Genomic DNA, 24372 nt, shown 5'->3' on the forward strand with positions numbered 1-24372 from the left:
TGTTTTGGTCATCAGTTGCCAACAAAAAGGAGTGCCAGCAAGTGCCAGCAAGTGCCAGAAAGTGCCAGCAAGTACATATAGTATCTTATATCATCTTCCTATTATACACACATGCATTTCCAAACATTTGGACTACCTATGTTGCAAATGTATTATCTTTTCAATTTACACACGGCATCGATTGTAAGCGGCAGCGATCTTGTACTCATTCCCAAAATGTTCTTGCAAAAGACCCTTTGCCACAATGTAGCCACGTTCTGGAGCCATGTGCTGGCAGCTACGAACCAGTTCCTGTGGCTGTCCTTTTGAACTGTTCTAAATAGTACAAGCAGTCGGCTTTGCTGGCTTTGTTTTCCACTCCTTGTTCAAATGCTTTAATGAAAGCCTTGTACTGAAACAGGTCTCCATCAAAGATAGGAATGTCTCTTGCTGGTAGAGACGGTAAACGTTGCTGGTGAACCAGTGCAGCCGTTATTTCATTTTGCTTTTGCATTATCGTGAATAAACCTTCAGGTGGAATTCGATTGATTTGCTGATGGTGATTTTCCTGTTGCCTTTCCCATGCAGTTGATTCACCAGTTATCATCCCATGTGATGTTCCCAGATGTTGCTTTTGTTCATACGCATCTTCCTTAAATGCAAACTGCCTTTCAGCTTGCTTTGGTCCCATGTCCACCTTTGTTGCTTTGCTGGAGGATATTTTCCATGATGTGGAATCATACGCCTTTGCCAGGGGGTTAAGTGTGTTTAACGATGCCAGTTTCCTTTGTTCCTTTTCCAGGTATGAGTTCATTCCATTTGTTGGTGCAAGCGAGGAACGTCGTGAATGTGAACCCTGTAAAACTGCTAGCCTAGCAGTAGATACAGCTAGCTCAGTTTTCAAATCAAGCTTTTCCTTTTTCCGCTTTAATTGTAGCTCCTGTTCCTCCAGTGCATGCCTCTCAGTTAAGCCTGCCATGCGAGCAACAATTGCAGCCTTTTCTGCTGCTGCTATAATTTGTGCAGATGAAGTTGTACTTGACTTTGTACTGCTGTCACTTTTGTTTGAACATTTACCAACATTAGAAACACTGTCATCAGGATTGATATCATCATTATTATCACCAGTACCTTTGGTTTCACAAACCCACACCTTGATTTGGACAATAAATTCATCATGGAACATCATTTTGGCTTTAAACCATGTTTCATGTCTTTCCCTTTCATCATGTGGCAATAAACCCATTAAAGTGTCATGCATAGACCTGGCTTCAACACACAATTCAATATAACCATCAAGAGCATTTTGAACCAGCATGTTCAGCACTTAACATCAAATCTTTTATATTTGTTCTTAACTTGCTAGCTTTATTTAGCTTAGCCTTTCTGCCATTTTGCAACCTCTCAAGTTTTTCCGCAAGTGCTTTGGCAGAGAGTTTAACTACCCGCTTAGTGCTTTGTGCATCACTACAGCCGGCCACGCTATCCAGCTTGCCAGCTGCTGGCAGCGCGTAATCTGACGCGCTGCCAGCTGCTGGTATGTCCGCAGAGCGCTCCTCCATATTTGAATGTCTTAAAGTCAAACGGATTGTCACAATCAATCAGTACAATCAGGCCCACCTTAACCTGCCATCAGGCCCTGGGGCTGATTCTGTTTTGTAGGCCCCCTATTTAAACAACAAATCAAAGTCATGTATAGCCTCGGCAGGCTCTGTGATCGCACTTCTCCACTCTGCTCTGCGCGCGCCTGGTCCTCTCCTCCAGATCAGTGACGTATCGGGCCTCCCTCATGTATCTGTCCGGTTGCCGTTGGCTCCCCTCCACGTAGCAAGTCCTCTTGTCGTCCTCTCATCTCCTCCAACAGATAATGTCCCTCCTGTCTGTTTTTCCTCTCCCGCTACTCCATCGCTATCAGAACCAGACGGCCTACTTGGCTCCGAGGCCCCGCGGCCGGCACCGCTACCGCTCGGTACAGAGCTCATCTGTCCTTCCTCCTCATCCGGCCTACAGGTTTAAAATAACCTGTAAACTTCGGCATTTTTTGTAATAGCTACTTACTACGTCTCGAAACTCCTTTTCCCTCAACAATTTCCTTTCCCGAGCGCCACTCTCAAACTTTTTCTTCTCAAACTTTCATATTCTGAAAGCCAAGACTTTGTTTATTTAAATGTTTTTTAAAAACATCCGAAATAAAAAACTTTTTTTTTTTAATTACATTTTTTTTTTTAACTTTGTTATTGGCTTTTTTATTGGCTTCAGCCCACGTCAGCCCGTGCATTAAGGCGGCCCTGAGTACAATACAAGCGCTTATTGTTCATCCCTTTCACAACCAATGCATTGGAATTACGCCCCTTATGTGTGCACTGTGCACACAACTTAATTCCTATGGCCATTTAAACCGGTTGTAGCGCGCTACACATACCTCCTTAGATGAACGTAGTTCGTGCCAAGCGGCGAAAAGCTTCCCGGCACCATTCAGCGCGTTGCTTCTGTCGCCTTCCTGTGCAGCAGATAAGCAAACGAGTTGTAGCCGTCCTCCTCTCGGCGTCAGGTGGCTGCTACCAGCTGAGCAGCCGGCGTGTTGTTTTCCTCCTCTCGGCGTCCGGTAGAAGGTGAGCAGCCGCTCTCAGCGTTCCATAAACGCAACGAGAAAATGTCCTCTTGTGTTACTCCAAAAAAGGCGAGTTTTTGACTATTTGTAGAGGCTAAGCCAACGCTTGAAGCCTCTGAGGATCCGCTTGGTGGGTGTAATTGACGCACACAAGTTTGCTGCCGAATAAAGGTCAGAAACAAAGTTTCCAGTTTGAAACAGTCCATTTATTTCCATTGACTTGCTTCTTTCCATATTCACCACACGATATCACCGTTTACACAATACCTTTGCTTTGCTTGTAATCCCGTGTTTGTGTGTGTGTTCTCCGTGTGTGTGTTCTCCGTGTGTGTGTGTGTGTGTGTGCGCGTGTGTGTGCGCGTGTGTGTGTGTGTGTGTGTGTGTGTGTGTGTGTGTGTGTGTGTGTGTGTGTGTGTGTGTGTGTGTGTGTGTGTGTGTGTGTGTGTGTGTGTGTGTGTGTGTGTGTGTGTGTGTGTGTGTGTGTGTGTGTGTGTGGTCAAAAACTGTATGGGCCTTCCGGCGGAACCTCTCACCAACACACATAGGTTCCTACCTTTATACCCACAATTAATTGGCTCCTTCCTGGCATTCGGAAAACGAAGAGTGGAACAGGTGAGCAAGTGTGCAGGTGTGCGTCACATGAGAGGCCCCGCCTTACACTTTCCGCCACAGATTTGGGGAAATTGGTCCGTGCGCAAAGCATTGTGGGGATTTTAAGGACGCAAAGTCTACCCATGTGCAGCCTCGAAATTACCCCCAAACCAAGGACGCGGCCTCGGTGGAATTCCAAGTATGCTGGAGATTGGAACAGTCCTTCGGCGGCACTCGATGACGTAGTATCCTTGAAATATTGGCTTGGAAGCCAGTATCCTCGAGATTGAGAAACGGCCTTTATCTATTCCTTGGCTCCTCCTTTCAATGGCGGCTGTGACGTAGGGGGTCCTCCCACCTCTTCTTCTGTGTCCGATGTCGCGCATAACAGAGGATTTAGACGTTGTGTGTTCATTGTATACGCCTTTTCTCCTCATACACTCATTCATGACGTTTTAACGGCTGTAATCGTTGTTAACGTAAAACCGGAAGTGGTCACTGTTGACAACTGCAACGCCTTTCAACACAGCTTTTCAAAGTAAACTTAACCAGAAATGTTTTCAGAATAAAACCGTTTTAAGCTTACTGTGTGTTTAAGCTAAATTACGTCATTTAATATTGATTTTAATTTCTTACACTATTAAAAAACTGCCTTATGCCCCTGGATACCTCCACCCCTCTATGTGTGTGTTATATACATACTGAACAAAAATATAAACGCCACACTTTTGTTTTGCTCCCATTTGTCATGAGATGAACTCAAAGATCTAAAACATTTTCGATACACACAAAATAACCATTTCTCTCAAATATTGTTCACAAATCTGAAAGAATCTGTGATAGTGAGCAGTTCTCCTTTGCCGAGATAATCCATCCCACCTCACAGGTGTGGCATATCAAGATGCTGATTAGACAGCATGATTATTGCACAGGTGTGCCTTAGGCTGGCCACAATAAAAGGCCACTCTGAAACGTGCAGTGTTGCTTTATTGGGGGGTCTGGGGGGGACCCATCGAGTGGCCCATGGTGGTGGTGGGGTTATGGTATGGGCAGGCGTATGTTATGGACGACGAACACAGGCCACTCGATTCACAACATTACCCTAACCCTAACCCTCATACCAGATACTAACTGGTTTTCGGACCCCCCCAATAAAGCCAAACTGCACGTTTCAGAGTGGCCTTTTATGGTGGCCAGCCTAAGGCACACCTGTGCAATAATCATGCTGTCTAATCAGCATCTTGATATGCCACACCTGTGAGGTGGGATGGATTATCTCGGCAAAGGAGAAGTGCTCACTATCACAGATTCTTTCAGATTTGTGAACAATATTTGAGAGAAATGGTTATTTTGTGTTTATAGAAAATGTTTTAGATCTTTGAGTTCATCTCATGACAAATGGGAGCAAAAACAAAAGGGTTGCGTTTATATTTGTGTTCAGTGTAGAAACATATGATAACTTGTCTCTTCTCAGTACGTGTTCGATGTGAAGAAGCTGGAGGACGAGGTTCTGATCTGCTTACAGCAAAAAGAGAAGAGAGCCACCCCCAAAGAGGGGAAAGGGGAGAACCTGGCCATAGGATTCGATATTCACCGGGTAGGAACACACACTCTGTAAACACCAATACAAACAAACCCCTCAGCAAGGTAAGTGTATTTATATCGCACCTTTCAACACAAGGCAATTCAAAGTGCGTTTCAAAAATCTAAATACATTAAGAGCATAAAGAAATAGTGCAGCAGAAACATCATATCAAATAGCATTTAAAAACACTCTTTGAAAAGCAGAGATAATAAAACATCAACAAACAATGACACAGGTACATGGATACAAGCTACAGTGCAGTGTGAGATGTGAATAGTTCAGTCTTCAGCCTGGATTTAAAAGTAGTCAGAGTTGCAGCGGTATTTTGAAACCAATTCTTTGACGGACAGGAAGCCAGTGTAAAGACTTCAAAGATTCAAAGGTTGTATTGTCCTATGCTCAAAGCTACAGGGTAGAAATGGCAATGAAACCCTTCTGACCTGAGCTGCTCCAACAATGCAACATATATCATAAAATACAAAAATAAAAAGTAGTGCAAAAAGTCTCGAGACATGTAGATAGAAAGTTCAGAACTGGAGTGATGTGATCCACTTCGTGTTAGTGAGGCGTTCTGAATTTGCAGGACTGAACTTTTTAGTGAGACCTGTAAAGACACCATTACCGTAGTCCAGTCTATTGAAGATAAAAGCATGGACGGTGAGTAACTCCTCCCCTTCCTGCTGCAGGTGGAGCTGAACAGGAAGTACCGGATGCACTCGGCTCAGCAGAAAGTTGCCGGATCGATTTACATAAACTCCCGCTGCGTGTTCCTCAGGAAGGAGATGCAGGAGGGGCGATACGTCATCATCCCCACGACCTTCGACCCCGGGCAGCAGGGAGACTTCCTGCTGAGGGTCTTCACTGACGTGCCTTCAGACTGCAAGTAAATCTGATGTCATATCACCTGACCACAAAGTACACATCCTTTACTCAAGTAGAAGTACAGATACTGGTGTTTAAAAATACTCTGGTGAAAGTAGAAGTACTGACTAAACTTCTTTACTCAAGTAGAAGTAAAGAAGTTACTTTACTTAAGTACATTTTTCTAGTATCAGTACTTTACTCCACTACTTATTTTTCTGACGACTTTTTACTTTGACTTCTTACATGTTGAACTCAAATACCTGTACTTTCTACTTCTTACATGTTGAACTCAAATACCTGTACTTTCTACTTCTTACATGTTGAACTCAAATACCTGTACTTTCTACTTCTCTCATGTTGAACTCAAATACCTGTACTTTCTACTTCTTACATGTTGAACTCAAATACCTGTACTTTCTACTTTCTACTTGTTGAACACAAATACCTGTACTTTCTACTTCTTACATGTTGAACACAAATACCTGTACTTTCTACTTCTCTCATGTTGAACTCAAATACCTGTACTTTCTACTTTCTACATGTTGAACACAAATACCTGTACTTTCTACTTCTTACATGTTGAACTCAAATACCTGTACTTTCTACTTCTCACATGTTGAACTCAAATACCTGTACTTTCTACTTCTCACATGTTGAACTCAAATACCTGTACTTTCTACTTCTTACATGTTGAACTCAAATACCTGTACTTTCTACTTCTCACATGTTGAACACAAATACCTGTACTTTCTACTTCTTACATGTTGAACTCAAATACCTGTACTTTCTACTTCTCACATGTTGAACACAAATACCTGTACTTTCTACTTCTCACATGTTGAACTCAAATACCTGTACTTTCTACTTCTCACATATTGAACACAAATACCTGTACTTTCTACTTCTTACACGTTGAACTCAAATACCTGTACTTTCTACTTCTTACATGTTGAACTCAAATACCTGTACTTTCTACTTCTTACATGTTGAACTCAAATACCTGTACTTTCTACTTCTTACATGTTGAACTCAAATACCTGTACTTTCTACTTCTTACATGTTGAACTCAAATACCTGTACTTTCTACTTCTTACATGTTGAACTCAAATACCTGTACTTTCTACTTCTCACATGTTGAACTCAAATACCTGTACTTTCTACTTCTCACATGTTGAACACAAATACCTGTACTTTCTACTTCTTACATGTTGAACTCAAATACCTGTACTTTCTACTTCTTACATGTTGAACTCAAATACCTGTACTTTCTACTTCTTACATGTTGAACACAAATACCTGTACTTTCTACTTCTTACATGTTGAACTCAAATACTTGTACTTTCTACTTCTCTCATGTTGAACTCAAATACCTGTACTTTCTACTTCTCACATGTTGAACTCAAATACCTGTACTTTCTACTTCTTACATGTTGAACTCAAATACCTGTACTTTCTACTTCTTACATGTTGAACTCAAATACCTGTACTTTCTACTTCTTACATGTTGAACTCAAATACCTGTACTTTCTACTTCTTACATGTTGAACCCAAATACCTGTACTTTCTACTTCTCACATGTTGAACTCAAATACCTGTACTTTCTACTTCTTACATGTTGAACTCAAATACCTGTACTTTCTACTTCTCACATGTTGAACTCAAATACCTGTACTTTCTACTTCTTACATGTTGAACTCAAATACCTGTACTTTCTACTTCTTACATGTTGAACTCAAATACCTGTACTTTCTACTTCTTACATGTTGAACTCAAATACCTGTACTTTCTACTTCTTACATGTTGAACACAAATACCTGTACTTTCTACTTCTTACATGTTGAACTCAAATACTTGTACTTTCTACTTCTCTCATGTTGAACTCAAATACCTGTACTTTCTACTTCTCACATGTTGAACTCAAATACCTGTACTTTCTACTTCTTACATGTTGAACTCAAATACCTGTACTTTCTACTTCTTACATGTTGAACTCAAATACCTGTACTTTCTACTTCTTACATGTTGAACTCAAATACCTGTACTTTCTACTTCTTACATGTTGAACCCAAATACCTGTACTTTCTACTTCTCACATGTTGAACTCAAATACCTGTACTTTCTACTTCTTACATGTTGAACTCAAATACCTGTACTTTCTACTTCTCACATGTTGAACTCAAATACCTGTACTTTCTACTTCTTACATGTTGAACTCAAATACCTGTACTTTCTACTTCTCTCATGTTGAACTCAAATACCTGTACTTTCTACTTCTTACATGTTGAACCCAAATACCTGTACTTTCTACTTCTCACATGTTGAACCCAAATACCTGTACTTTCTACTTCTCACATGTTGAACTCAAATACCTGTACTTTCTACTTCTTACATGTTGAACTCAAATACCTGTACTTTCTACTTCTCACATGTTGAACTCAAATACCTGTACTTTCTACTTCTTACATGTTGAACTCAAATACCTGTACTTTCTACTTCTTACATGTTGAACTCAAATACCTGTACTTTCTACTTCTTACATGTTGAACTCAAATACCTGTACTTTCTACTTCTTACATGTTGAACCCAAATACCTGTACTTTCTACTTCTCACATGTTGAACTCAAATACCTGTACTTTCTACTTCTTACATGTTGAACTCAAATACCTGTACTTTCTACTTCTCACATGTTGAACTCAAATACCTGTACTTTCTACTTCTTACATGTTGAACTCAAATACCTGTACTTTCTACTTCTCTCATGTTGAACTCAAATACCTGTACTTTCTACTTCTTACATGTTGAACCCAAATACCTGTACTTTCTACTTCTCACATGTTGAACCCAAATACCTGTACTTTCTACTTCTCACATGTTGAACTCAAATACCTGTACTTTCTACTTCTTACATGTTGAACCCAAATACCTGTACTTTCTACTTCTCACATGTTGAACCCAAATACCTGTACTTTCTACTTCTCACATGTTGAACCCAAATACCTGTACTTTCTACTTCTCACATGTTGAACTCAAATACCTGTACTTTCTACTTCTTACATGTTGAACCCAAATACCTGTACTTTCTACTTCTTACATGTTGAACCCAAATACCTGTACTTTCTACTTCTCTCATGTTGAACTCAAATACCTGTACTTTCTACTTCTCTCATTTCCCAAACAGCTGGTTCCTTTAGTCTGAATGTGTGTTGGTGCGTGGTCATTATTCTTCAGAGTCACTGCGTGCCTATTGGTTGGAACACGATCCGTGTATCCATCACTTCCTGGTCTTCTCTAAAGAAGAGGGACCAATGGAAACGTTGTCATGTTGCCGTTGGTCAGCATGGAAACATTCATTAGCTAACAATGACATTATTGTTCTATTAATATAAAGTTTAGTCAGTACTTCTACTTTCACCAGAGTATCTTTAAACACGAGTATCTGTACTTCTACTTGAGTAAAGGATGTGTACTTTTGCCATCTCTGCCTTTAAGTCCAAATGTAGTACCCTCTTAGTCCCAGGTGGAGTTTTCTGACCCTGTGCCCCCCCCCAGAGAGCTGACTCTGGACGAGCCCCCTCAGACCTGCTGGACGGGGATGTGTGGATACCCTCAGCTCGTCACTCAGGTCCACGTGATGAACGCTGAGGGTCTGCAGGGCCAGGACAACAACGGAGGTACGATCCTTTATTCTTTATGAGGATCCCCATTAGCGTTAGCTATTCTTCCTCGGGTCCTCACACAGTCACACCTACATTAAACAAAACAGCTCTGTTAGCCAATCAGTATCTTCTCCCCCTGATCCCCCTGATGCCCCTGACCCCCCTGATCCCCCTGACCCCCCTGTGTGCTGCCTGTTGGTGCTCATGTTCCTGTTTTAAACTCCTGTTCACAGAGCTTCACCTCCTCAATCCCAGCCAGGAAAGACTTCTGATCAAAGGCCGAGGTACCACAGCGCCCCCTGCTGGGACCCTTAGTTTTACTGCATTAGATCAAGCCTGCAGGAAACAGCCCTCATCTGTAGAGAAACAGCCCCTCACCTGTAGAGAGAAGCAGAAAAACAGCCCCTCACCTGTAGAGAGAAACAGCCCCTCACCTGTAGAGAGAAGCAGAGAAGCAGCCCCTCACCTGTAGAGAAACAGCCCCTCACCTGTAGAGAGAAGCAGAAACAGCCCCTCACCTGTAGAGAGAAGCAGAGAAACAGCCCCTCACCTGTAGAGAGAAACTGCCCCTCACCTGTAGAGAGAAACAGAGAAACAGCCCCTCACCTGTAGAGAGAAACAGAGAAACAGAGAAACTGCCCCTCACCTGGAGAGAAACAGAGAAACTGCCCCTCACCTGTAGAGAGAAACAGAGAAACAGCCCCTCACCTGTAGAGAGAAGCAGAGAAACAGAGAAACAGCCCCTCACCTGTAGAGAGAAACAGAGAAACAGCCCCTCACCTGTAGAGAGAAACAGAAACAGCCCCTCACCTGTAGAGAGAAACAGAAACAGCCCCTCACCTGTAGAGAGAAGCAGAGAAACAGCCCCTCACCTGTAGAGAGAAACTGCCCCTCACCTGTAGAGAGAAACAGAGAAACTGCCCCTCACCTGTAGAGAGAAACAGAGAAACAGCCCCTCACCTGTAGAGAGACGCAGAGAAACAGAGAAACAGCCCCTCACCTGTAGAGAGAAACAGAGAAACAGAGAAACTGCCCCTCACCTGGAGAGAAACAGAGAAACTGCCCCTCACCTGTAGAGAGAAACAGAGAAACAGCCCCTCACCTGTAGAGAGAAACAGAAACAGCCCCTCACCTGTAGAGAGAAACAGAAACAGCCCCTCACCTGTAGAGAGAAGCAGAGAAACAGCCCCTCACCTGTAGAGAGAAACTGCCCCTCACCTGTAGAGAGAAACAGAGAAACAGCCCCTCACCTGTAGAGAGAAGCAGAGAAACAGCCCCTCACCTGTAGAGAGAAACAGAAACAGCCCCTCACCTGTAGAGAGAAGCAGAGAAACAGCCCCTCACCTGTAGAGAGAAACTGCCCCTCACCTGTAGAGAGAAACAGAGAAACAGAGAAACAGCCCCTCACCTGTAGAGAGAAACAGAGAAACAGAGAAACTGCCCCTCACCTGGAGAGAAACAGAGAAACTGCCCCTCACCTGTAGAGAGAAATGGAGAAACAGCCCCTCACCTGTAGAGAGAAACAGAAACAGCCCCTCACCTGTAGAGAGAAACTGCCCCTCACCTGTAGAGAGAAACAGAAACAGCCCCTCACCTGTAGAGAGAAACTGCCCCTCACCTGTAGAGAGACGCAGAGAAACAGAGAAACAGCCCCTCACCTGGAGAGAAACAGAGAAACTGCCCCTCACCTGTAGAGAGACGCAGAGAAACAGCCCCTCACCTGGAGAGAAACAGAGAAACTGCCCCTCACCTGTAGAGAGAAACTGCCCCTCACCTGTAGAGAGAAGCAGAGAAACAGCCCCTCACCTGTAGAGAGAAGCAGAAACAGCCCCTCACCTGTAGAGAGAAGCAGAAACAGCCCCTCACCTGTAGAGAGAAGCGAGGAACTGCCCCTCACCTGTAGAAGAAGCAGAGAAACAGCCCCTCACCTGTAGAGAGAAGAGAGAAACAGCCCCTCACCTGTAGAGAGAAGCAGAGAACTGCCCTCACCTGTAGAGAGAACAGAGAAACAGCCCCTCACCTGTAGAGAGAGGCAGAGAACAGCCCCTCACCCTGTAGATAGAACAGAAACAGGCCCTCACCTGTAGAGAAGCAGAGAAACAGGCCCCTCACCTGTAGAAGAAGCAGAAACTGCCCCTCACCTGTAGAGATAAAGCAGAGAAACAGCCCCTCACCTGTAGAGAGAAGCAGAGAAACAGCCCCTCACCTGTAGAGAGAAGCAGAGAAACAGCCCCTCACCTGTAGAGAGAAGCAGAGAAACTGCCCCTCACCTTTAGAGAGAAGCAGAAACTGCCCCTCACCTGTAGAGAGACGCAGAGAAACAGCCCCTCACCTGTAGAGAGAAGCAGAAACAGCCCCTCACCTGTAGAGAGAAGCAGAGAAACAGAGAAACAGCCCCTCACCTGTAGAGAGACGCAGAGAAACTGCCCCTCACCTGTAGAGAGAAGCAGAAACTGCCCCTCACCTGTAGAGAGACGCAGAGAAACAGCCCCTCACCTGTAGAGAGAAGCAGAAACTGCCCCTCACCTGTAGAGATAAGCAGAGAAACTGCCCCTCACCTGTAGAGAGTGTTTAGAGTATGTGGTGAGGCCCCGATTAATTTATTCCGGTAAATTACTCTGACCTCACTAATTGAGCAGACCGAAGTTATTGAGTCCATGTGAGTTTACTGCTTGGCTCAGATCCACCAACGTCAGCAAGATCTCACCTCTATTAACTCCCCGAAGAACCAGGTTCAATTAACTGCTGTTTCAATTCAGACAACTCTTTTAATCTGTTTAAGCGATCCCGAAGGATTTTGGTATCAGTGAATGGGGTGTTCCTACCTAAACGTGTGTGTGGCAGGGTGCAGTCTCACCTTTGAAGCAGGAGAGGAGAGCACAGGTGTCCTTTAAGTTGTCCCAGTCCAAAAGGTGGGATCAGTTTATTTGAAGAAAAATAGGTCCAAACTAATACAGGGTTTTTACCTTCTCTCTTTACAACATTATAATTATACTAAACAACACACAAAAATGATGCTGTGATCATGTTCACATATGAAACTTTAATTCACAGTCTTACATTTATTACCAAAATGTTTCCCTTTACCTGCCTATTTCAGTTATGACATTCTCTCATACAAAGACTGGTGATAATAAAAGCCCATTCAAAATCCCGCAATGATTCGGAGGGATCTCCTCACGTGGGCGGGTTTCACTAAACCATCAAAAAACCTCTTCCATAAAATTATTCCATGCAGCATTCAAATCAATTCACTCAGCATTCAAAGCAATTCCCTCATCATTCCAACCAAGAAATGCAAGAGATATTCACCCAGTTTGAGAGAACCTTACCGAGAGCTATTAACCCAGCTCCGAAGGACAGAGCTTACCGGGAGAGAGTATCCCGGGGTTTCCCCCCCTCTCCCCGACGAAATCCAAAAAAGCCAAAAAGTCTTTTTATGCTCAAAAAACCGGATAGAAACCCCACAAACACCTCCTCTATACCCAACCAACATATTCTATTGGCTCTGGCATAAGACACACCTTCCCAAGTTTGTGTAAAACAAAACATGACTAGACATATTCTATGGCTATGACATAACCACCTTTTTGAGGCCTCAATGTGTTTCTGCTTAAGTCCGGAGCCCCCCCCCCTGCTGTGAGAGGAGAGGAAAGAACCTGCCTACTCCCTTATCAGAGACACCCATAAATCATTATAAGTCTTACACTCAATTTAACAAACCACTTGGTTTATACTGTAAATATAGAAAAGCATATAATATGAAGCATTTTCATTGTGGGTTATACAAGAATATAATTGATTATATTTAATTATAACTAACTTTCGTTTTAAGTATTCAACATACTATGAAGCTGTCAACAAGAGAAGCAGAGAAACAGCCCCTCACCTGTAGAGAGACGCAGAGAAACAGCCCCTCACCTGTAGAGAGAAGCAGAAACAGCCCCTCACCTTTAGAGAGAAACAGAAACAGCCCCTCACCTGTAGAGAGAAGCAGAAACTGCCCCTCACCTGTAGAGAGAAACAGAAACAGCCCCTCACCTGTAGAGAGAAGCAGAAACTGCCCCTCACCTGTAGAGAGAAACAGAAACAGCCCCTCACCTGTAGAGAGAAGCAGAAACTGCCCCTCACCTGTAGAGAGAAGCAGAGAAACAGCCCCTCACCTGTAGAGAGAAGCAGAGAAACTGCCCCTCACCTGTAGAGAGAAGCAGAGAAACAGCCCCTCACCTGTAGAGAGAAGCAGAGAAACAGCCCCTCACCTGTAGAGAGAAGCAGAAACAGCCCCTCACCTGTAGAGAGAAGCAGAGAAACAGCCCCTCACCTGTAGAGAGAAGCAGAAACAGCCCCTCACCTGTAGAGAGAACAGAAACAGCCCCTCACCTGTAGAGAGAAACAGAAACAGCCCCTCACCTGTAGAGAGAAACAGAGAAACAGCCCCTCACCTGTAGAGAGAAGCAGAAAAACAGCCCCTCACCTGTAGAGAGAAACAGAGAAACAGCCCCTCACCTGTAGAGAGAAGCAGAGAAACAGCCCCTCACCTGTAGAGAGAAGCAGAAACAGCCCCTCACCTGTAGAGAGAAGCAGAGAAACTGCCCCTCACCTGTAGAGAGAAGCAGAAACAGCCCCTCACCTGTAGAGAGACGCAGAAACAGCCCCTCACCTGTAGAGAGAAGCAGAGAAACTGCCCCTCACCTGTAGAGAGAAGCAGAAACAGCCCCTCACCTGTAGAGAGAAGCAGAGAAACAGCCCCTCACCTGTAGAGAGAAGCAGAAACTGCCCCTCACCTGTAGAGAGAAGCAGAGAAACAGCCCCTCACCTGTAGAGAGAAGCAGAAACAGCCCCTCACCTGTAGAGAGAAGCAGAAACAGCCCCTCACCTGTAGAGAGAAGCAGAAACAGCCCCTCACCTGTAGAGAGAAACAGAGAAACTGCCCCTCACCTGTTGAGAGAAGCAGAAACAGCCCCTCACCTGTAGAGAGAAACAGAGAAACTGCCCCTCACCTGTTGAGAGAAGCAGAAACAGCCCCTCACCTGTAGAGAGAAACAGAGAAACTGCCCCTCACCTGTTGAGAGAAGCAGAAACAGCCCCTCACCTGTAGAGAGACGCAGAGAAACAGCCCCTCACCTGTTGAGAGAAGCAGAAACAGCCCCTCACCTGTAGAGAGAAACAGAAACAGCCCCTCACCTGTAGAGAGAAACAGAAACAGCCCCTCACCTGTAGAGAGAAACAGAAACAGCCCCTCACCTGTAGAGAGAAACAGAGAAACAGCCCCTCACCTGTAGAGAGAAACAGAGAAACTGCCCCTCACCTGTAGAGAGAAACAGAAACAGCCCCTCACCTGTAGAGAGAAGCAGAAACTGCCCCTCACCTGTAGAGAGAAACAGAAACAGCCCCTCACCTGTAGAGAGAAGCAGAAACTGCCCCTCACCTGTAGAGAGAAGCACAGAAACAGCCCCTCACCTGTAGAGAGAAACAGAAACAGCCCCTCACCTGTAGAGAGAAGCAGAAACTGCCCCTCACCTGTAGAGAGAAGCAGAGAAACAGCCCCTCACCTGTAGAGAGAAGCAGAGAAACAGCCCCTCACCTGTAGAGAGAAGCAGAAACAGCCCCTCACCTGTAGAGAGAAGCAGAGAAACAGCCCCTCACCTGTAGAGAGAAGCAGAAACAGCCCCTCACCTGTAGAGAGAAACAGAAACAGCCCCTCACCTGTAGAGAGAAACAGAAACAGCCCCTCACCTGTAGAGAGAAGCAGAGAAACAGCCCCTCACCTGTAGAGAGAAGCAGAGAAACAGCCCCTCACCTGTAGAGAGAAGCAGAAACAGCCCCTCACCTGTAGAGAGAAACCGAGAAACTGCCCCTCACCTGTTGAGAGAAGCAGAAACAGCCCCTCACCTGTAGAGAGACGCAGAAACAGCCCCTCACCTGTAGAGAGAAACAGAGAAACTGCCCCTCACCTGTTGAGAGAAGCAGAAACAGCCCCTCACCTGTAGAGAGAAGCAGAGAAACAGCCCCTCACCTGTTGAGAGAAGCAGAAACTGCCCCTCACCTGTAGAGAGAAGCAGAGAAACAGCCCCTCACCTGTAGAGAGAAGCAGAAACAGCCCCTCACCTGTAGAGAGAAGCAGAAACAGCCCCTCACCTGTAGAGAGAAACTGCCCCTCACCTGTAGAGAGAAGCAGAAACAGCCCCTCACCTGTAGAGAGAAGCAGAAACAGCCCCTCACCTGTAGAGAGAAACAGAGAAACTGCCCCTCACCTGTTGAGAGAAGCAGAAACAGCCCCTCACCTGTAGAGAGAAACAGAGAAACTGCCCCTCACCTGTAGAGAGAAGCAGAAACTGCCCCTCACCTGTAGAGAGAAACAGAAACAGCCCCTCACCTGTAGAGAGAAACAGAAACAGCCCCTCACCTGTAGAGAGAAACAGAAACTGCCCCTCACCTGTAGAGAGAAGCAGAAACTGCCCCTCACCTGTAGAGAGAAACAGAAACAGCCCCTCACCTGTAGAGAGAAACAGAAACAGCCCCTCACCTGTAGAGAGAAACAGAAACTGCCCCTCACCTTTGAAGCCACTATGTGCAGGTTATTATCGTCAAAGTATATATTTTTTGATTTGATTTATTTCAAAAACAAAAACAATAATACAAACAATTATAATAATAATGACATTAAACAAGATAATTATGCAGTATCAAATCGATAAACCAAAATATTATTGACTTACAAATTATATATGAACGAATGATCGACCTGATCACACATCTGAGAAGTCACGACTTCAAAGGAGACCTCAATGTGACACAGTGGCTTTAATATTAGTATTAGTAGATATAAAATAAAAACCTTCTCCTGTTGCCGATGAACAACACGAACTTCACTCGAGTTTCGATGAGTTCTGTCTCCTCAAGGCTCCTTAAGGCTCCTCAAGGCTCCTCAAGGCTCCTCAAGGCTCCTCAAGGCTCCGTAAGGCTCCTCAAGGCTCCGTAAGGCTCCTCAAGGCTCCTTAAGGCTCCTCAAGGCTCCGTAAGGCTCCTCAAGGCTCCTTAAGGCTCATCAAGGCTCCTTAAGGCTCCTCAAGGCTCCGTAAGGCTCCTCAAGGCTCCTTAAGGCTCCTCAAGGCTCCGTAAGGCTCCTTAAGGCTCCTCAAGGCTCCGTAAGGCTCCTCAAGGCTCCGTAAGGCTCCTTAAGGCTCCTCAAGGCTCCGTAAGGCTCCTCAAGGCTCCTTAAGGCTCCTCAAGGCTCCGTAAGGCTCCGTAAGGCTCCTCAAGGCTCCTTAAGGCTCATCAAGGCTCCTTAAGGCTCCTTAAGGCTCCTTTTGGACTGGCTTCACTGAAACCTAAAAAAAGCTGAACAAACGCAACATTTTCACTTTCTTCGACGCCCGTAAACTTTGTAAATGCGTTCTTTGTTTTGTATTATGAAAATGAATTGATTATCTTCAGGTTTGAAAAGAAACGAACAACATGGACCTTGGCCCGTGGGACATTATGACTAAGTGTTCTTTGTTTTATGATATTGTATGGATCAAACATTGATATAACTAAGGACCAAAACATCGTCTTAATTAAATTCAGTCTTTTTAATCCCACTAAGACCTCTTGAAATGACGACCTTGAGATGTATTGATAACAAAATAATTAAACCCTGTTTTAAAAATGAATCCTGCTGAGTCAGCGCTTCTAATCAGAGGTGGACATGCAGCAGATAAACAATGGCAATCACAGCGTCTGAATTTAAATGCTTTTTATCTCCTTCAGTTGTGGATCCGTACGTGATCATCACCTGTGAAGGAGAGAGGGTTCGATCGCCGGTTTATAAGGACACTCGCTGCCCAAACTTCGACATCAAAGGCCTGTTTTACCGCAAGAAACCCAAAGAAGGAATCCACATTGAGGTGAGCCGTCTCTGCATCTGAAGCACGCGTTACATCTAGCTTTCATCCACAACGACTTAGGAGGAATTAAGTATTTGATCCATTGCAGATTTATAAAAAAGCACAACAATTGATACAAAATAACAGTCTCTTCAAAAACTGTAAAAAAAAGTGCACTCCCCCTGCCCCCACTAGACCTGGACTTTAACACACACACACACACACACACACACACACACACACACACACACACACACACACACACACACACACACACACACACACACACACACACACACACACACACACACACACACACACACACACACACACACACACACACACACACACACACACACACACACACACACACACACTTGTTACGCTGCTATGGACAGTCTTGCACTAATGTAAATTTCTCAAAGATATTGAAGTGACTGTTATTTTCTATACACTTGGAAGTCTGACTCCTTTCCCTCTCTTCCAGATCTACAACAAGAACATGATCGTGGACACCTTCCTGGGTCAGGTGATCCTGTTCAGCGACCCGAACGAGCGCCAGGAGAATCAAACCCTCCACCTCCGAGACAAAGGCAGCCGTCAAGACAACGATCTGCCGGGAACGCTCACTGTGCGCCTCATCACCTCCATGGCGCTCACAAACATCTGACAAACCGCCATCTTTGATCTGAATCCAACACCAATCCAACATCTGACTAACCGCCATCTTTGATCTGAATCCAACACCAATCCAACATCTGACTAACCGCCATCTTTGATCTGAATCCAACACCAATCCAACATCTGACTAACCGCCATCTTTGATCTGAATCCAACATCAATCCAACATCTGACTAACCGCCATCTTTGATCTGAATCCAACATCAATCCAACATCTGACTAACCGCCATCTTTGATCTGAATCCAACCTCAATCCAACATCTGACTAACCGCCTTCTTTGATCTGAATCCAACATCAATCCAACATCTGACTAACCGCCTTCTTTGATCTGAATCCAACACCAATCCAACATCTGACTAACCGCCATCTTTGATCTGAATCCAACATCAATCCAACATCTGACTAACCGCCATCTTTGATCTGAATCCAACATCTGACTAACCGCCATCTTTGATCTGAATCCAACATCAATCCAACATCTGACTAGCCGCCATCTTTGATCTGAATCCAACATCAATCCAACATCTGACTAACCGCCATCTTTGATCTGAATCCAACATCAATCCAACATCTGACTAACCGCCATCTTTGATCTGAATCCAACATCAATCCAACATCTGACTAACCGCCATCTTTGATCTGAATCCAACATCTGACTAACCGCCATCTTTGATCTGAATCCAACATCAATCCAACATCCGACTAACCGCCATCTTTGATCTGAGTCCGACACCTGACGCTCATCTGTTTGCATCTACTCGGGCGCGCACTGTGTCTGTTCTTATTGGGTGTGAATGCTGAGAAACACAACACTACGTTTTTCAACTTTTTTGAAAGTTCTGACACGTTTTTCGATTGCCTTCTTCTCCCACATTTTGAATCGCAGAAACTCTGTTGATACATCCTAACATTCAGCTCGATTAAGACATGCGCGCTATTACTTTGAACATCCATTATTCCCAGAAATATTACCCACAATTCATCCAAACGTAGCTACAGAAGTCATCACGTTTAAGCCAGCATTGCCGTTTGGCGTCATCCAGCATTCACACCGCAATCTCTTCAGAATGGCCTTCTCTTGTTTGGTGTGAGGCTGGAAGTCTTCTCACCATATGTTCTTCGACTGAGTTCGATTCGCTTCTTCCCAAATTCTTCTCAGCATTCACACCGCAATTTCTTCCGTACACTTTATTGGACCCTAACTTCTTCCACTCATAAACTCCGTTCAAAACGTGAAACTGCACCTTCATAATTTCACTCATTCAAACTTCAAAGTGTTCCACGTCTTTCGGACATTATTCCCAACATTTAAATCAGATTTCAGCATTCACACCGCAATTTCTTCAGGAGTTGAATTCTCTAGCTTCTTTTTGCTTCTGGAGGGTTTTTGACGGCCGACACATATTTGTGGATGATAAAACAACGTTTAAAATCTCTGAACACATTCCTGCCCCCACGTTCGCTTCAGAAATGTGTTCTTAACGTCTTTCCTCTCACACACACACACACACACACACACACACACACACACACACACCTTTACATGCAGACGTGTGTGTGTGTTTCCATGCATGTGCCAATGCTTCCAAAGGGCTATGCATTGCCTTAAGGTTGAGTCTCCACCTTGAGGAGACGGAGGATAACACACTTTCTCCATCCTCACAGTTAGCACAGCCTCCATTTCTTTTGCTTTTCGTTTTGCGTCTTATTTAAAATCGTGGATTCTCGTCCCGCCCTCGCCCCCTTCACCAGTTTGCCGGTGCTTTCCGAGAGCATGCAGCACTGTCTGTCACTTCGTATCTCCACAAAGGGAAGCCAACAGCAGCTCCTCTGTTGTTGTTGTTGTTGTTGTTGTGTGAAATCCTGCCTCCCGTCTTCCTTCAGAGACACAAGACGCTTTCTGCCGGTTGCTATGGATGATCTAAAATAAACTGCATGGCTTAAAAAAAAACTCTCTGCCTGTGCTGCACATTTGACCGGTCGTAGCTTAGCAGCCGGTGCTACTCTCCCCCCTTTTCCTCCCCCAATGTGTACACAGCCCAGTGGAGTGCAAGGATATCACCCGGACATAATCAAGTGCTTCATGGGACTACTTTCTGAGTCCCTTTCAAACACACCCCTGTGCCACTTCATCTCTTAACGGCAACACCACTGCCTGGCGCTGACTGCAGTTTGTTTCCGGCGAAGGAGAAACAGCAGCGGTGCTTCTGCTGTTGGCACAGAACGTGTGTGTGTGTGTGTGTGTGTGTGTGTGTGTGTGTGTGTGTGTGTGTGTGTGTGTGTGTGTGTGTGTGTGTGTGTGTGTGTGTGTGTGTGTGTGTGTGTGTGTGTGTGTGTGTGTGTGTGTGTGTGTGTGTGTGTGTGTGTGTGTGTGTGTGTGTGTGTGTGTGTGTGAATTGTTATTATACATGGAAGAAAAAGGATCCGTGCAGGAGAAAGGTGTGACTCCGGAATTGAACAACAGCCCTTTAGCGGAGCACACCTTGCACTTTATTTAATTTAAATAAGATGAATGGAATATAAAGAGGAGATGAAGGCGTTCTGCCAAACAAACCTGTGCCATCGCCTCCTTCACGAGAGGAAGTGTGGATTTCAGGAGGATTTCTGACGGCGTCGAACCAACACTGGAACAAAGTAATCCATCTCTATGGAACTCTGGCATTCCTCCATCGTGTGTTCAAACTCTTTCAGCGCCTTTTTGTGACGAAGCCCAGACTGAAAATCATGAGTTTTTTCAGTTCCATTCCAAGTTGTATTGACTTCTTGGTAGTGTTCGCATGGAGGCCGACAGACAGGTGCTAGCGCTACAACGAGCCACACGTCTTCCATCAGGAGAAAAACGCCACAACACAGCAGCGACTCGAGGAGACATGCTCAGCGTTTACTAAAAGCTGCAGAAACCAAACGCTGCAAGAAGCTCAAAACACAACGAGACCAGGGGACACTAAAGAGTGACGCACACAGCTGGGAGACCAGGGGACGCTAAAGAGTGACGCACACAGCTGGGAGACCAGGGGACACTAAAGAGTGACGCACACAGCTGGGAGACCAGGGGACACTAGAGTGACGCACACAGCTGGGAGACCAGGGGACGCTAAAGAGTGACGCACACAGCTGGGAGACCAGGGGACACTAAAGAGTGACGCACACAGCTGGAGACCAGGGGACATTAAAGAATGACGCACACAGCTGGGAGACCAGGGGACGCTAAAGAGTGACGCACACAGCCGGGAGACCAGGGGACACTAAAGAGTGACGCACACAGCTGGAGACCAGGGGACTTTAAAAAGTGACGCACACAGCCGGGAGACCAGGGGACACTAAAGAGTGACGCACACAGCTGGGAGACCAGGGGATACTAAAGAGTGACGCACACAGCTGGAGACCAGGGGACATTAAAGAATGACGCACACAGCTGGGAGACCAGGGGACGCTAAAGAGTGACGCAGACAGCTGGGAGACCAGGGGACACTAAAGAGTGACGCACACAGCTGGGAGACCAGGGGACACTAAAGAGTGACGCACACAGCTGGAGACCAGGGGACATTAAAGAGTGACGCACACAGCTGGGAGACCAGGGGACACTAAAGAGTGATGCACACAGCTGGAGACCAGGGGACATTAAAGAGTGACGCACACAGCTGGAGACCAGGGGACATTAAAGAGTGACGCACACAGCTGGGAGACCAGGGGACACTAAAGAGTGACGCACACAGCTGGGCGACCAGGGGACACTAAAGAGTGACGCACACAGCTGGGAGACCAGGGGACACTAAAGAGTGACGCACACAGCTGGGAGACCAGGGGACGCTAAAGAGTGACGTACACAGCTGGAGACCAGGGGACATTAAAGATTGACGCACACAGCTGGGAGACCAGGGGACGCTAAAGAGTGACGCAGACAGCTGGGAGACCAGGGGACACTAAAGAGTGACGCACACAGCTGGGAGACCAGGGGACGCTAAAGAGTGACGTACACAGCTGGAGACCAGGGGACATTAAAGATTGACGCACACAGCTGGGAGACCAGGGGACGCTAAAGAGTGACGCAGACAGCTGGGAGACCAGGGGACACTAAAGAGTGACGCAGACAGCTGGGAGACCAGGGGACACTAAAGAGTGACGCACACAGCTGGAGACCAGGGGACATTAAAGAGTGACGCACACAGCTGGGAGACCAGGGGACACTAAAGAGTGATGCACACAGCTGGAGACCAGGGGACATTAAAGAGTGACGCACACAGCTGGAGACCAGGGGACATTAAAGAGTGACGCACACAGCTGGGAGACCAGGGGACACTAAAGAGTGACGCACACAGCTGGGAGACCAGGGGACACTAAAGAGTGACGCACACAGCTGGGAGACCAGGGGACACTAAAGAGTGACGCACACAGCTGGGAGACCAGGGGACACTAAAGAGTGACGCACACAGCTGGGCGACCAGGGGACACTAAAGAGTGACGCACACAGCTGGGAGACCAGGGGACACTAAAGAGTGACGCACACAGCTGTAGACCAGGGGACACTAAAGAGTGACGCACACAGCTGGAGACCAGGGGACACTAAAGAGTGACGCACACAGCTGGGAGACCAGGGGACGCTAAAGAGTGACGCACACAGCTGGGAGACCAGGGGACACTAAAGAGTGACGCACACAGCTGTAGACCAGGGGACACTAAAGATTGACGCACACAGCTGGGAGACCAGGGGACACTAAAGAGTGACGCACACAGCTGACACTAAAAAGCTGTGTCCGTCACTCTTTAGTGTCCCCTGGTCTCCCAGCTGTGTCCGTCACTCTTTAGTGTCCCCTGGTCTCCCAGCTGTGTGCGTCACTCTGTAGTGTCCCCTGGTCTCTGTTGTGTTTAGTAAACCTCGAGAGGTTTCTTCGTGTTCTTCTATCTGCATCTTGTTGAAGCTGGAGCGTTTTCCTCCTAAAGGAAGTGTGTTGGGACGCTGTGGCGCGTTTTGAACCCGTCAGCCACCGTAGATGTTGTCACTATCGAGACATTTCCTTTTGAATGTAGTGGACGAATCTCTCAAACGATCGAAGTCCGTTTTTCATTTCTTCAGCGCCTTTTCCATTACTTGAACTGTCACGCGGCATTTAACGGATCACGACCTTCTTTGTTACTTGTATGTGTCTCGCATGGGTTCTTTTCCGATACGGTCATGGCCTTGTATTGTACTGTTCAACTGTTACTATACATATTCTCTCTCTCTCAAGAGTCTTGGACATGCTAGTTTTGAGCAGTGAGCATGAACACGAATGCACCTCTGGTCATATGAACAGGTTTGAAATGTCTCGTGATGATCATAATGCCTCTCGTTGTTGACTCCTCGTTCGGTGCTATCAATGACTTCTTGTTGTTTGGGACAGATCGAAACAGTGTTAGAAAATGAAGTGCCAAGCAGTGCGAGTAACGTGGTAACTGTTGAAGTGTCTTTGAGCAAGGCACTAGTGGAGCGGCTGTCAGGTGTGAATGTCCCCATGTCAGTACTGGAGATATGTTGAAATTCATCTTGAAAGAAGTGGGTTGGAGGGAGAGGTTTCTGGTGCCAAAGGAGGAGGGGGCTGTGTGGATTTGGTGAAGTTTGTTCCTCTGGTGTTTTACCTTTTGAAGTTATTTCAAATTAATTCAAAGAAAGGTAAGAAAAAGTTTCATTTGGCACAAAAAAATACATTTAAAAAAAAGCTCAGGATTAGGTTCATTTTTCAAAATAAAAGCCCCAGCCCAGAGAGTAAATATCCATTTTTCAGGAAATCTCAGGACAGAACCTGTTTTTCACAATAAAAGCCCCATAAAGTCTTAACCCTTGTAGGAAGCTCAGGATTAGGCTCATTTTCAAAATAAAAGCCCAAGACTGTAAAATATGCCCCAACGGGAAAGCTCAGGACAGGGCCTGTTTTTCAAAAATAACAGCCTCAGAAAGTATCTCATCCTAGCAAGAAGCTCAGGATTGGGCTTTGTTTTCAAAATAAAAGCCCCAGACTGTAAATATCCTTTCAGGAAAGCTCAGGACAGAGCCTGTTTTTCAAAATAAAAGCCCCAGAATTACCAAAATCCTAGCAAGAAGCTCAGGGTTAGGCACATTTTTTCAAAATAAAAGCCCAAGATAGTAAACATATTTACAGGAACTATGAGGACAGAGACTGTTTTTCAAAATAAAAGCCCAATCAAAGTATCTACAAATCATATCAGGAAACTCGGGATTAGGCATATTTTTCAAAATAAAAGCCTCAGACAGTAAATATCCTTTCAGGAAGGCTCAGGGCAGAGCCTGTTTTTCAAAATAAAAGCCTCCAAAAGTATCTTAACCCTTGTAGAAAGCTCAGGATTAGGCTCATTTTTCAAAATAAAAGCCCCAGACGTGTTCCAAGAAGAGGAAAGTGGATATGTCAGAGGATTTATTTTTAATTCTTCAACAGACCAAATGTGTTTTCATCCAGATGGTTAGAAGAGTCTTGGAGGATATTGAATTTTTATTTTTAAACAAATGTCTTTAATTTACAGTAACTAAACTGATGATTAT

General features: G+C 45.3%; 1 protein-coding gene across 1 annotated transcript in view; it reads left to right on the forward strand.

The window, feature by feature from the left end:
* Positions 1-20051, forward strand: part of capn5b (calpain 5b) — a 114819-nt gene extending 94768 nt beyond the window's left edge. The window contains exons 9-13 of the mRNA XM_034098773.2: positions 4656-4778; positions 5453-5649; positions 9181-9302; positions 17040-17176; positions 17643-20051. Of these exons, the coding sequence (XP_033954664.1) occupies positions 4656-4778; positions 5453-5649; positions 9181-9302; positions 17040-17176; positions 17643-17825 (762 nt within the window). The 3' untranslated portion in view covers positions 17826-20051. The remainder of the gene's footprint in view (positions 1-4655; positions 4779-5452; positions 5650-9180; positions 9303-17039; positions 17177-17642) is intronic.
* The last annotated feature ends 4321 nt before the right edge of the window (positions 20052-24372 follow it).

Source organism: Pseudochaenichthys georgianus, chromosome 14 (genome assembly GCF_902827115.2).
Source record: "Pseudochaenichthys georgianus chromosome 14, fPseGeo1.2, whole genome shotgun sequence".
NCBI classification, from domain to species: Eukaryota; Metazoa; Chordata; class Actinopteri; order Perciformes; family Channichthyidae; genus Pseudochaenichthys; species Pseudochaenichthys georgianus.